At 41.0% G+C, this 15,244-nt stretch overlaps 1 protein-coding gene across 1 annotated transcript; it reads left to right on the forward strand.

Annotated features, from left to right (window-relative positions):
• The first annotated feature begins 478 nt into the window (after positions 1–478).
• Positions 479–15,147, forward strand: LOC113149911 (mastermind-like protein 1). Its single transcript, XM_026342231.1, is given in 6 exon segments — positions 479–830; positions 1,732–2,035; positions 11,479–12,241; positions 12,244–12,395; positions 12,397–12,846; positions 14,842–15,147. Coding segments are annotated over 5 exon segments (1,968 nt in total). The 5' UTR covers positions 479–830; positions 1,732–1,738.
• Positions 15,148–15,244: the final 97 nt, after the last annotated feature.

Below are 15,244 nucleotides of genomic sequence, written 5' to 3' on the forward strand. Positions count from 1 at the left end.
TGTTATTTTCTATTTGTGTGTTATCTATTGTGATACTGTGAATATAGGAGGTTGTTTCATCCTCTCAGCAAAGATGTTTACTGACTCAAAGTAAGTTTCTATTTTAGCAAAGTAAAGTAAAATAAAGTACCAAGCCAATGAAATCCTGCAGGTTTAGAGAACATGGTAAATAGACTAGAATAAACCTGGAGCAGCATCAACATCAGTAACCTTGTCAAATTGATGCCCAGAGAAAGTTACTACTTGTACTTTTGTATAAGTCGATTTTTGGCCTGAAGGAAAAATAATTTTCAGAAACTTTTACTTAAATTAAAAAAATAAAATTGAGCCACTTTTACTACGTGTGGGCGGGCTCAAGGCTCTGATTGGCCTACATTTCAAATCTGGTAACACGGCAACTGCTCGCTATTGGATCTCTATGCTGTCAATCAATGATGGGGCGGGAGCAGGGACATTCCTGCTTTCGCCGTTGAAAAAAAGAGAAAGTTTCCAAGATGGCGGCGGAGAGCTACCTGTCCGCTGGAAAACAATAGAGGCAGCGCACAGCCACACAGGAGCCTTTTCATTGACGAGTGTTCGCTTTCAAACCGTACACATCCCAGCGTAGGCTCGGCCATTGGGGGGCTTATCTACGCCGGTACTTGGGGAGAAGGAAATTTGGAGTATGACGCTTTATTGAAATATTTCAGGCTTAGCTAGCTAGCTAGCCAGCTAGCTATTGGTAACGCTACCCAAAACAGTGCGCTAGCAGCTAGCGGCTAGAAGGAGGCGGAGGATCAGCTGTTTGCCAGACAGATGCTGTAGGAAGAGCGGACAGCTACACTATCACAGTAAGTGAATTTAAACCTTAACAGAAGCTTTAATTGTCGGGAGAAGGATGTTGTTTTATTTCTTGTGTATGAAACAGCTGTGGTATATAAAACTGTGAGTTATTTTAGCTGCCAAGTTTGGACAATCCGAGCGCTAGCCAGCTAGCTCCTACCTGCTAACTAAGCTAACTCTATAATACTTAAGCAAAATAAAGTTTCAGACAAGTTGCAGCCCCGTTGTTTTCAGGGAGTGTAACGTTATTATTGTCAAACAGATAGCAGTGAAGCTTAAGCCAGTTAGCTCTGAAACTGTGATTTTAGCGACACCTTAAATGGTTTTGAAGGAATATTCGACGCACCAACTTTGATTTTGAGTGGAGGAATGTGCTAACTTAACTTAGCCCTGCGGGACTTGGACAGCGCTCGGTCTCATTGATTGAAATAGAAATGTAGTGTAAATGGTTCAAAGTGGGTTTGTACAAGAAGTAACAGGATTTGAATTGGAATCAATCAGAACCTTGTGTTTTCAATTTGGGGGAAAAGTCGTGCGGATTGTGGCTCTAGCAGGACTCCGGTAGCTTTGTTTTACACAGCAAGTTAAATCAGCTGTTGTATAAATCGAGGTTTTAAGTGCACATCTAGGTTAAAGTGAGTAAATTCAGGAGGCTGAATGGTTTTGCACCCAAAAACCTTAATTTTCCTCTCCGGCAGTGAGTGCCGCTGTGACTGAAGGCCATTAGCAAGACAAAGGTCGCCTCCATGGAGCCAGCACAGGAGTCTTTGTAAAGGGTGAGGGGGGGTGTATAGACGCCCAGAGTGAAAAAGAGCCAAATTCAGCATTTTATGGACGAAACCTGAGCCGGGAGGGAGTTTACAACAAGTCTTTATTGATGATGGCGGATTTTGTTACACCGCGACACAGCGCGGTGATGGAGAGGCTCCGCCGGAGGATCGAGCTCTTCCGGCAGCATCACAACAGCTGTGAGAGCCGCTACGAGAACGCGACGCTGGAGCGACTGGAGCTGGAGAGGCAGCAGACCTTCGCTCTGCACCAGCGGTGCCTGCAGGCCAAAGCCAAGCGGTCCAACAAGCACCGGCAACCCCAGCCCAGCAGCGACCAGGCCGGCCAGAGAGCGCCGGGCGGCGGCGCCGGCGGCGGCAGCGGGGAGCTCGGGGAGAGTGGAGGGACGGCGGCGGAGCAGAGCCGGAACAGCACCCTGATAGCGGTGAGTGAACACGGGCAGCACAAACGGGCTGAGGCGTAGAATATGAACGGAAAAGGAGGCAGATGAGTCTGCTAAGACTCCACTACATTTACAGGTCTATCTATAAACCTCCATGAGTGACAGCTGTAGGTGCTTGCAGTCTCCATCAGATGTTGGTTGTGTTGACATCAGGCTGCTTTAATAAGTTTTGTACTAATGAAATCAAGACATTAGTGGTGGGTAATGTGGAGCAAATAGTGAAGTTCATGGCTAGGGTTAACATTAAAATCCTAGTTTTAGTATCATCTGAGTTTATACAGTTTTAATAGTTTTTTAGCACAAACAGCTAAAATGTTAACGTTTTTTAATTACAAATATAATCTCAGGTTTACTGGAAAGTAAAGATTGCATAGCTGTTTCTATTGTAAATCAGTCTGATCTAACATTGCCAATTATTTTGTAACTTTAAGTTTTAATAGTGTTTAACTGTGTTGGAAACAGTAAGGTCACCATTGAAAAAGAGGTTGTTAACCTCTAAAAGCACAAATGTTTTCAAGCTAATACACATGAAGAAATGTTAGCTGAGATTTCAAAACACATTGTGAAAACATACAAAGTTGACAGAGCTTATTAATAAATTATTGAAGACCCACTTTTTACAGTTTGGTATAAATAAAGCTATTACACAGGACAGGTGTGGATAACTAAAATATTATTTTACTACTCATGTTAGAAGTAAAAACCTTTCAGACAGCTCAGCTCTATCTGAGTGATCAAATATGGCCTGTCCACCTGTGGTTAGTCAGCTCTAAACATCAATTTTCTGACAGAGGTCAGGTTAATAATGCCTTTAGACAGTGAGAAAACAGCAAGTTTAATACATGTAACAATGTGGGAGCTGGGTCTAGTAAATCCTGGTTTATGAATCAACACTGTGGTGTAAATAGAAAAGAATATGTGAGAGCAGTGTTATTATGTTTTGAAAATGCAGCTCTGCAGGGTTTTCACTTTTGTCCATCTCACTCAAGCCTCTACCTTTCACATCCATGATTATGGTTTCTTTCCTTAAACTTTATTGATATATGACATGTAAAATATGTTGGGCAAGCCAGTGAAAGTGTTGATTGTGGTAGCAGCAGTCACACTGTGTGGATTTCACCCTTTGTTTCTGTCTTTGCTCAACACAGCTCCAGTCGGCCGTCTCTGGGGCCACTGTTTTGGACTGGCAACCACTTATCACTTACCAAGTAGCTAAATTACAGTAGCCCCGATTTCCACTAGAGGAACCTGTTACCTAGAGTTTCAAATAATGATAATCCTGATTATGGTTCTGCTTTGCTTATCCACTGTGTTTTACAAACAAGCTTTGGGGGTCTGTCTGACATTAAGCTATGTTTTATCAGACACGTGCCGTTAAAATAACGAGTCTGTAGCTTTGTTTTTCCTCCCTCCTTATCTTAGTGTTTCACTCTCCCTCCCTCTAATTACACATTTTAGGTAACCGATTACATGCATTCACTATATTTACATTCTCAAGCAGAGTTCAATTTGAGAATTACCATCCCATACACAGTGAAGTTACTGCTGTGAATTTGTGTTTGCAGTACCAAAATGTAGCTCCCAGAACTCCATAAGAGGGAAGGACAGTGGAAACAAAAACTGATCCTAGGACAACAGGTTGACTTATGGGTCCGTAAGTTCTTGTAGTGGAAAAGGTCCAAGTGCAAACAAACTTGAAGTTGTAGCCTGAATCTCTGCTGATCAGATGTCTTATTGAACCAGTTGGTTTGTTAATCAAAGCTTATCACATTGTTTTAATTTGCTGATCAGTGAAGTCCTGCAGACTGTTTAGTCTAAATGACACAGGTGAAACCACTGCTCTGTGTTTGTGTGCGTCCTCAGTGATTGGCAGAGGAAGTGTTGTTTTGTGGTTTTTCTGTCTGCTCACGTGATGTCCGTGTTTCCCATCAGGGTGCGTCTGTGTGGCTGCTTGCGGTTGCTTGAACAGACACAAACTGCCTCAGTTCAACCTCTTCAAAAGTTCCTGAGTAAGACACCAAATTCCAACCAGCTCTAGACACCTGCAAATCCACGTTATTATAGTTTTATAGGGTTATGGTGAAGTACGTAAGTAGAATCAGGGAGACATAAGATGAAAAATAAAATAACCTTATTTTTATGGTTTACCTGAAATTTGATTGTTGACACTAAAAACAATCTTACTGCACGCAGCTCTAAAATGAAATTTAATTTGACCCATTTTTATTAATAATAATAATAATAATAATAAAAAAAAGAACCAGAATGTGGTCATCGGTATTGATAAGGTGGCAGCCCTGTAAGTTTTTTTCTCCACCGTATAACGGTATATGAAAATCTTCTATAACGACAGGTGTGTTACTTTTTTTTACTTCAGCTGCTAGAAAACTGAAGGAGTGCACTGTTAAAGAGTCCAAAGTCCATCTGATAACCGAGTCTCCCAGCAGGTGAGACTGTCTGTGGGATTCGTCCTGTTTTTAAACTGCAAACCGGGGCATCAGACAGTCCGCAGGTGTGCATCAAAACTGTCCCCACCTGTTAGAAAAGGTTCAGCTCTGATTGTCTTTCAAATGTGTTCAGACACCAACACAGACCCGTCCTGAAGGAGGTTGTGTGGTGTTCTTTACGGTGTTCAGAGGTGACTGACATACTTACTGGGTATCATTCTTATGTCTTAGTGTCCATGGAAGAGTCTTTAGTTGCCTCAAGTCAGTTGAATGATCACTCAAAAGTTTTTCAAGTTCTTTTAGTACAGTATTTTGATTGCCACAGAGGTTCTAAAAGTCCTTCAGTTTCTGTTGTGTGTGAGAGGGATTTGTGGTCTTTTAAGAGAATCCAGTGGTCACTTGGGAGTTTGTGGGGTCATATAGAAGGTCCATATGGTCACTAGTCACAATATGTTTAAAATGATTCGGGGGGTGCTGGGATATCCTTTCTTTAACAACAGCAGTTTTGCTGTGTCTGTTACTATGATTTAAGACTGAGAGAAATTTATAATCCCCGAAGGGGAAAGTGCATTGTTACAGCTGAATTTTTGATCTTAAGACACATTTTTTGTATGCGAAATCCAATGTTAGCTAAACTGCAGCTTCCTTCATTGTGTCCTGCCATAGACAGTAAGTAAGACTGAGGACAGGCTGAGACTTCTTGTCGCATCTCGTCAGAATGATGTACAGTGGCATAGAAAAGGATGTGAACATTTTGGAATTTCATGGTTTTCTGCAATAACTGATAATAATGTAATCTGATGTGATCTGATCTTAATCTAAGTCTTTTTATGTCATTCATTGAATCAATAACTCTTTGGACGTCTTGCTTGTGACTCTCTTCAAGTCGTTCCATAGCATCTCTTTTGAGTTGAGATCTGTGCTCTGACTTGGCCACTCCCAAAGGCGCATTTTGTTTTTCTGAAGTCATTCTGTTATGCAGCAAAGCAGGTCCAAATCATGATGTTTCCTCCACTATACTTTACAGTTGAGATGATGTTTTCATGATGGTATACAGTGACATTTTTACACCAGATGTAGTGCTGTGTGTTCTTTCCAAATAGTTCAATATAGTTTTATCAGTCCACAAAACATTTTGTCAGTACTGCTGTGGAGTGTCAATGTGCTCTTTGGCAAACTTCAGGTGTGCAGCAATGTTCTTTTTAGTGAGCAGCAGCTTCCTTCATTGTGTCCTGCCATAGACACCCTGCTAGTTCAATGTTTACATGCTGTAGACTCATGAACACATATATTAGCCAGTTCCAATGATGCCTTCAAATCTGTCTGTCTCTCTTAGCAGTATAGGGAAGTACAGCTTGATTTATCCAATAAATTGACAGCAGAGTTTGTGTATGTTTTTTTCCATTCTTGGTCCTGTTTGAGTTTATTTTCTTTTTTACTTTTCAAGTTCATTCAAAAACGACAAAGAGAGGGTTTGGTTCTTCTTGATAGAGGTTTGATGTGGAACATAGCTCTGAATATACTGTGTACAGGTGTGCTGCATTCCTTCCATACATCCACCTTTTGCAGTTCAGACTTCAGGGCAGTTTATTTCTCAGTGTAAATCTGTTCTTAGCAGGGACACACTGGCAAACACTGACTGGAGTCTTGAGAGGTGACTCAGTGTGAACTGAAACCCCCCACCGCCCCCTCACAGCTGACTCATCACTCAGTTGGTCCTGAACACTGTCAGGAAACGCCTCGCTCTCACTCCGCTCGACATCAGCAGCACCCACCGTGTCGCTGCTGGGAGTGGCGAGTGGAGTCGTGTCAGCTAAAAAACGTGGACCACAGATGAAGGGAGCCCAGTTGACACGAGTGAACTGATGTCAGTATGTAGATAAAAGGAAATGTAATATTTATTTATAATATTTTTAAGTGCTGTGATCTACATACAGTGTGGTAGCACATCTTCTGTGAGAGACAATTAGTCTTAATACTTAGTGTACTTGTTGCTAAAAGGAGGAATCATGTATAACTATTTAATAAATACTATTATATATACTATTTAATTTAATATTAAAATAATAACTTAAGTATTAATCTAAACATTAGCTGGTTCCAACTGGGAGTAAATTTAAAATTTTCATTAGTGTCTGACATCTTACAGAGAAAATGATAAATTTAATTCAGTCAACTTAACAGAAAATATTTAGATTTATGTACAACTTAACCTTTGATTTATCAGGTTTTAGATTTGATGGGTGAGCTAAAATGTATATTCCTGTTTGGTTGTGCATACTTGATTAACCACAATACTAATGACAAGTCATCCATCCTTTATCTGTGCCACTTAGGGCTGAGTGGTATAAATGATAATTAAGAAACTTACTGCAACATAAAATATAAATTCAAAAAAACAAAAAAATAAAAAACAGTAAGAAAATTAGGTGTAAGGCGTGTAAACCGTGCAGCGGTTTCTAAAACATGAGAAACCTACCTCCCACACGAGGAGGATGGTTGCAGATGCACCACATAGTGTTTTGGTATAATTAGTGACAGAGATGTATCCTCAGGGGAAACCTTGTTCTTCCTTCTTTAATGAAGGTAGTTACTTGGCTTTATAAAGTCTGACGCGGGATTTGTGCTGTGCATCATCTCCTTTGTTTTATAATAAAAGTCAGGATAAAACTGAAACTAAATGATACAAAGTGTCCAGGAAAAGTTTAAATAAGTAATTTTCCACTGCATAATAGTTAAGTTCATGTTTTAAATGGGAGCTCAGATTCACCCTTTTCTCACTGTCCTGTCTGCTCCAGTCTGCTCCTACATAGACACCCAGTAAAACCAGAGAACCATCAGGAAGCAGCTTCTTCTGTCACTGTACAGGTAAAATCCCTGTCATGCTCCTGATCAGGTGCGTTTCCTGTGTACTTAGGTTGATAGTAGTGCATGTCGACACGCTGACTACGAAAGCTGTCCACTGGAACCAGTTGGTAAGAGAGAAAGACCAAAAAAATCAGTAACTCTGATGACAAAAATATTTACACTAGTTTTAAGATTTATGCATTAAAGTTAGATTTCAACCAATATTTGTGGGAATCCTAAGAGAAAAACAAAAAGTGAGCTTTTAATTTAAGAAATAATCATTTAAATCACTGTCATCATTGTGACAATTGAATTGAATTGAAGTGACTGATAGATAAAGCTAAAGACGAGATTTGAATTGACATGTACGTATATATTAAAGTTTAACATTAATTAGGTTCAATTAAAAGAAAAAGCAGTTTAAAAACATGTAGTGCTGCCTCTCCTTATATATCCACTAACATGTACACAGATGTGTGGTCAGTAATAAGACAGTTGTTATAAAATGTTTAAAAACAGCAAAGTAAGAATTTCAGTGCAAATAAGACACCATGCACAAAGCATGTAATCAGACTGTGATAGGTTGCCATAAACACACGGAATATTTTGCATTTTTGTGGCACAGCAAAAGCCAAGAATTCCTGGATGAGTCAGTCTGAAGATATTCAGAAGCCTTTATTTATTTCACTGTTCAACTGAAATGTTAAATATGCAGACTGAGTTGTTTTAGCCAAAACAAAGGCTTAAATTATCTTCTAGCTACACTCACCTTGGATTTGCTTTAGTGTAATTCTGCCAGAAAGGTTCTTTCTGCGGCACTGAAACAATTAAGACACTAACGTTGTCTGTTATTCACGCTGCTGAGGTCAGAGGTCACGACGGCTGTAGGTGTGTTTCTTTTGTAAAGTTCCTGATGCTTTTCTTTCTCGGGAGCTAAAGTCCAAAACCCTCTATGAGGCAAAAGTTCTTGAATGAACTGAGCTTTGCATTTCCACAGCAGTGCCAAAGCCCCAGGAAGATGAAACAAATGTCCTATCTGTGTATCCAAAGCAAGACAGACAGGTGCTTTTTACCTCATTATACGCAAAACACGCTAAACACAGTACCGAACATGACTGTAAACATCCAGCTGCTGTTGACATGTGAAGGCAGCCTCTGGATTTTAGGACTGAGTGAAATGTCCTCTGTCGTAGTAGGTAGGTAGTAGTCTGCCCTCCATCCATCAGCTGTATTGCTTTTCCTGTAGGGGGCAGCAGGGCTGTGGGACTACTGCTAATACTTCTGTTAATGATACACCTGACAGATACTCAGAAGTAACAGTACATGTAGAAACAGCAGCATTAGTTGTGGTAAGTTGTAGGGTAGTACTACTACTACTACTACTACTACTACTACTACTACTACTACTACTACTACTACTACTACTACTACTACTAGTAGTAGAAGAAGTAGTAGTTGTCTGACAAATAACTAAATGTAGTAGCAGTTGGTAACAGTAGTAGAGTAAGTTTTATATATATATATATATATATATATATATATATATATATATATATATATATATATATATATATATGTAGTAGCAGTATAAGGTGAGTACAGCCTAGTTTTACCTGTCAGGTGAAAGGAATACCCAGAATACCACCTCCCATAGCAAATAGCAGTATATCTTCTGTGGCCACCACTTCCCTCCATCAGGACGGTAACCATGGTAACCTGTGGGTAGGGTCTGACCAGTATTTCAGGTTTAAGGTGAAGGTGAGTCATCAGTTTCTTTTTCCTTGGGGCAAAGACATTTCTGAGTCTGTCCATCAGTGACTCCCACCCACACCCGTTCTTTTCCCCACTAGTTGTTATACGTTATACAGTTTACCATTTGCTTATTGTCTGTATAATACATACATTTCACCAACAACCCCCCCAACAAAGGTGAACTTTTTATAATTATTATTATTGGATGTATTGTTTCTTGTCTTTAATATGAAGACAAGGAGAAATAGACATTTCAATATTATAATTATATTTAAATATTTTTTGCTTTGAACTTCTCCTCGGATAAAACTTGCATTGTACATGAATTTTGATGATACCAATTTAAGAACCTGGATCCATCAAATTATTTGCAAGCATTTGCTTTTTGTTTAAATCCCATTCTACTGTTGTGAAAGATTCTGTTGAAGTCTCAGTTGTGCATGAGCAGGTTATTTCCCTTAACATTTATGATAAAATCCAGTTTATACATCACTTCACAACCATTCTATTACTATACTATACTATTCCATTCACTCCATAAGAGAATATGCTTTATTGGTTAGGTCGTGATCCCATTGGTGATAAACGAGTCCACACCGCAGATAATTGGGGTATGGGCTGATGAATAATTCCAAATGTATGTTAATAGCTTCTGAAAAGAGAGAAACAGTGATCTGGTCTGTTCTCAGAGATGGACTTATACTGTAGACAACTTTGCATGAAAGAAATTTCACGCATGTCAGAGTAGAATAAGAAAAATAAAAGCATAAAGTAGCCTAAAATGGAAAAACTGGTGTTAAATACAAGTCTCTTGTTCTTAAATATAGTATTTTAATATGTACTGTTACTTTTTCTAGTTTCTGTTTTCTGTATACGTAGAACTGACAGTTTCTGTGTAGTTAGAAAGCAGAAACAGAAATGTGACAAGAGGAGACTGAAGTTGACTAATTTTAATCACAGTTTTCTCTGATATGATTTTTTTCCCCTGCTTTTGAAACATGAGGCTGATCTTTCAGTTTTAGTCATTTCTCAAAAACCACTGCTATGACACTGGTGCATCTTCCTCTGAAAGCGTCTACACACCCACACACCTGTTTTTATCTACTCAACTACAGTTATGCTCTAATCACAGGAGGGGTGAGGGTGAAACAAGGTCTCTACAGTTTACTAAAGCTCAGACTGGGTTTGTTTGGTCATGAGGTGATGATAAATAAGGAATTATTGTTATCTTAGGCCTCAGTGGGTCTAATTTGACTGTTTATTGCTGCTAATTTCAGATCTACTGGTCTAACACACAATTGGACTAATAAGAAAACAGACAACCTCTGTTGTCCTACATTGACTGAATGGACTTTACGTGAAGCTTTACTGATTTACCTTTAGTTAAGTTTTAGACCAGTTGTGATTTTTCTCAAGAGACATTTAATTTAAATAGATGTATAAAATATAAATATTTGAATGAATAAAATATGAAAAGGGCATGTTCCTGCTGTTGGTTGTTTGGTTCATGACCCTAGTTTTAAACTCGTGGCTACAGCCCTGCCTATATTTACCTGCTCGGTCTTCTGCAGCTGTTGGGGATATTCGAAAACCTCCCTGTGAAGCCGTGTGAGGATCAGCTGATGTGGTTTGAGATCCGGTGGGCCGTGCTGCCTGCAGAGTGGACAGATATGATCTGCTGACTGCTCTGAGGAAGCTCTTTGTTGTTGTGTTATGTAAGCCTGCCTGCAGCTGATTGTATTAACGCTGAGCAGCTTTTTACAGAAAACCACAGCTGGCTTCAACTCCCAGAACTGCGTACACTTAGCTGCAGCGCCTCCTGCAGCTTACAAACGACCTCATCAGATACTGAAATAGAAATTCTGTCATAATTCAATTGTTAATCAGCTCCTGCACAAAATCTTATTCATGATGTGAATATTCAAATGAAGACCTTGGTTTGAGTAGAATTCATTTCAAATGATCGTTTGAGCAGAAAATTAATCAGTTTTAATAATTGTTTTGTTGTTTTGCAGCCAAAGTCCCAAACAACCACTGGTTTGAGTTTTTCAAACATGATCATTTACTTTTTTGTGTCACAGTAAACTCAGAATTTTAGGTCTGTTGACTAAACAAAAGATCCAAAGATCACACTTTGGGCTCTGATGGTTTTTTATGTGCATAGACTAAACAATGAATCAAAATATAATCCACTACACTGAGTGACTCTCCTTTAAACAGCATCATTTTGTACTTGGTGTATTTTTCTTGGCTCTTATTTGGAGTCTGTTCTCCAAGCAAACCTCATTACAGCCAGTCCCAGACTATGGTGAGTTAATACTGTGTATGTCAGAATATTGATTGGTTTAAATTTTAAAATGGTTTTGTTTATTCTTCCAGTTGCAGGAGACGGTGAAGAGGAAGTTGGAGAGCGCTGGTTCTCCACTGAGCAGAGATCAGGTTAATGGTTTCAGTGACGGATTCCCTCCCAACAAGAAGGCTTGCCTAGACAATGGCACTGCCAACGGCTCTCCTCTGGACTCTAAGCTGGGACTCAGCGATTTACTCAACTCTAATGGGACCCACGGGCCACCTGGGGAGGCATCGGATGTAGGAGGGGAGCAGTGCTCAGATTTCCATCGGAAGGAAATGAAGCAGGAGCCCGATGACATCTTGCCCATCATGCCACCATCGGGAGGGGGCAACAACAGCCTGTTCCCCGACCTCAACCTGAACGAGCAGGAGTGGACGGAGCTAATGGAGGAGCTGAACTGTTCTGTGGCCTACGAGGACATTCAGGACATTCTCAATGATGGTTTTGAGGACCGCAAAGACCCTCTGGAGCTGGCACCGACTCCAGGAGGTGGGGGGCAAGTGGGCGGTGGAGCATCAGGTGGTGGGGGGGCACAGTCGTCACAGGGTCTGCTTCCTCCAGATCTGGCCAGCGTTAAGGCAGAGTTCTCCCCAGCCTCGGCAGCCTTTGAGCAGGACACTTGCACTGGCTCGCCCCACATGAGGTCTACGTCCTCCGGGCCTCCTCCTCACCCCACCAGCTCTCCCGTAACCTCCTCCTCTGCCTCTTCCCCAGCTCTGCCCCCATCCCAGCCAGCTCCTCAGCCCCGGCAGCTTCAACCTCCCCCTAACCACATCCTCCCTCCGGGCCCCAGGTACCCAAAGACCTGTCCCCTGCCCAGCAGCTTCAGCAGCTCGCTGCCCAGCAGCAGAGAGCCCAGCACCTCCATGGACAGATGCAGCACAAGCAACCACAGCCAGGGGCCAAGTTCCACAACCAAGGACCCCATGCTCACCCCCCCACCCTGGCCCCAGATGGCCAACACTTCTCAGAGCCCACTAGGGGGTGCATTTGGCTTGGACAAGTCCACAAGCCCCTCTCTGTACACACAGGACTTCAACCCCAACGCCCAGAAGCAGCTGTTGATGCCTGGTCAGCCCAACAAGAGCTCACCCAAGGCAGGAGCCGGCAGCTACATGTCGGGACCCAGCGGGCACACGAACGTGTTGGGTCACCCAACTTCAGGGCCTCCTCTAAGTCACCCTCCAGCGGCAGGAGCACAGGCCCCAGGAAGCATGCTGAACTACAACAACACCAAACCTCTGTCGCACTTTGAGGCGGGGCCCGGGCCGCCACGGGCCCCCAACACTCAGAGCCAGAACAAAGCGGCTCTGCTGACGCTGCTAAGACAGCAGCAACAGCAGCTCAAACAGAAGAACAGCATGAATTTCCGTCAGCACATACCACACGCACAGGTAAGAAGCACACCCAAGATCTTTTAGTACTCCTCAGTTAATAACATTGATGATTTTGGTAGTTGGGATGTTGTATCTGCAGTTTATGTAGTTATTGAATTTGGACTGTAGTTTTATTATACTAGAGTAACATTGGGACAAATTATTTTTATTTCAAGCAAAAAGATTAATTAATTACTTACATGAATCAATTTTTAAACAAACTAATGTGAATCATTTATAGTTAAAGTAATTTTAATTAATTTCAGCCTTTTATTGTGTGAAAAAGAAAAAGATTTTTGTTAGCTTTTAAGGGGACAGTGTTGTGCTGAAGATGGTTTAAACTTTAGCGTTTGGCGAACATCACAATGACACAACAAAAATGAGACTGATTAGAGCATTCATGCTCTGCTTTCATGACGAGGCCAGCTGCACATTCCTGCTCTGTAACACACACTTACTTACTTACTTAATACTGCTTCATTCCTCGGATCTGAGTCAGCGAGATTAGGTCTGGAGACATTAAAAACAGAATGTAAACCATACAGCTCCTGTATGAGAAGATAAATTCAATATTCTTATACATTGTATAATGAATCTGTAATTATAATAATCTGTAATCGCTGCATTCTGCCCATTGACAGATATCTTTCTAAAGTGATGGACAGAATCCACAGTGCCTATTTTCTGCTGTTTGGTTTAGATCAGTCAGTCGCTGGAAGAAACAGTTTTTATCCCTATAACAACACTGTTTTCCTGCTGAAATACAGAGTGATTCCTATTGAAAAGACTGGAACTGTTATCAGTATCTGCTCTATTGTTTAGGTTAGATTAAGTTGGGACCAACAATCACTTGAAGTAGATTGGAAGGTAGTACTGTAAGTTGTGTTTCAAATTATAGGTTGTGAATCTGTCCTTTAAAATAGAAACAGATGAAATGAAGATCTTGAAGCTGAGGGAATATTGTAATGAACTGATAAAATGCCAACACTAAAATAGTTAAAGTACAGTCTCTTGAAGCAGTTTAAGAATTAAGAATTATTGAGAATTCAAGCAAATGACCTATTCTGGAGTTACAAATGTAAAAGAGGTCATTAAAACATAAAGAAAGTAAAGTCCACTGGTTTTAGTCCAACAGGTGTAGATGAAGACCAGTACATATCAGTGAGTGTCTGTGGTGTTGAATGGAGGTGACGTCGGGCTGCAGCAGGAAGGCCTTTTGTTCGACTGCTCCACTAGCCTGGGCCCCACGCTTTAACATGCACCAACTGTGTATGTGTGTCTGGGTCAAGCAGCTGGTTGCTAAGGCTCACACAGGGGGTGAAGGGAGGCGATGACAAAGCAGCCTTTCATATTCTCTCACTCTCACTCACTCTCTCTCTGTATTTAAATATAGCAGTTCCTGCTTGTGTTTTTTCTCTGAGCAGACGCAGCTCTCTGTTCTGCTCCTGCTGCACTTTGTAACTGGTAAAAATCCCAACTGTTGGCACTGACACTTAAACTGAAACTTCTACAAAGACTGTCTGTCTTTTAGCCATCCTCTGTCAGAATACATTCATAACATTTTGCATAACCTGCCTTCATATTTACAACTCAAACTTTCCTGAGTACGACTCCCAGTATTTTTCCAGGATCCCCAGTTTTTTCCACTAATGTTAACCATTACAACTAGATGCTTAACCAAAACCCTTACCTCTCACCTAATCCTACTCCTAAATCTCAAACTAAACCCTCACTTTGTGTCCGAAGATTCAAAAATATTCAAACTTTTATTAAAAAAACTACTTGCAAGCGAACAGTGATCTAAAGCTCAAAATTCACCATCGAGCTTCTAAGGAACTCAAGCTGAAGCTTGTGGTTCATCTTAAACACGAGTTTGCAAGACAGAATAAAATATCTCAGAACTTGGAGATTAGTCAGAAAACAAATTTATGATAGATATTATTTACCAGAATAATTTCAATAATACCCTCCTTAGTCTGCCCCTGCTGGAATTTATGTTTCTATCTCTAACAGGACCAGAACACATACCCAGCTCCTCCACATGGCCCAGGCCCTACCAACCCCATGGCATCTGCTCCTGGAAACAACGGCATGACCACCCAGCCAGGGGCCAACCCCATGGCAGGTAACGCGGCATACCTGGGCAGCCAGGCAGCGGTGGCAGCAGCACTAAAACAGCAGCAACAGCAACAGCATCAGCAACAGATTCTGGAGCAGCAGAAGCAACAGCAGCAGTATATGCAGAGGCAGCTCATTGTCGAACAGGTAACTCCTGTCACCATAACTGGCTTTCATATCAGCCAGTTTGTTTTGTTGTAAAGTTAATGGTTGAAAATCAATGATGTGCAGCAGATTTTGTGAAAACATAAAAGGTTAACAGAGCTTCAGTATAAATTATTGAAGAGACCCACTTTTT

The sequence above is a fragment of the Anabas testudineus genome, chromosome 9 (assembly GCF_900324465.2).
Source record: "Anabas testudineus chromosome 9, fAnaTes1.2, whole genome shotgun sequence".
NCBI lineage: Eukaryota > Metazoa > Chordata > Actinopteri > Anabantiformes > Anabantidae > Anabas > Anabas testudineus.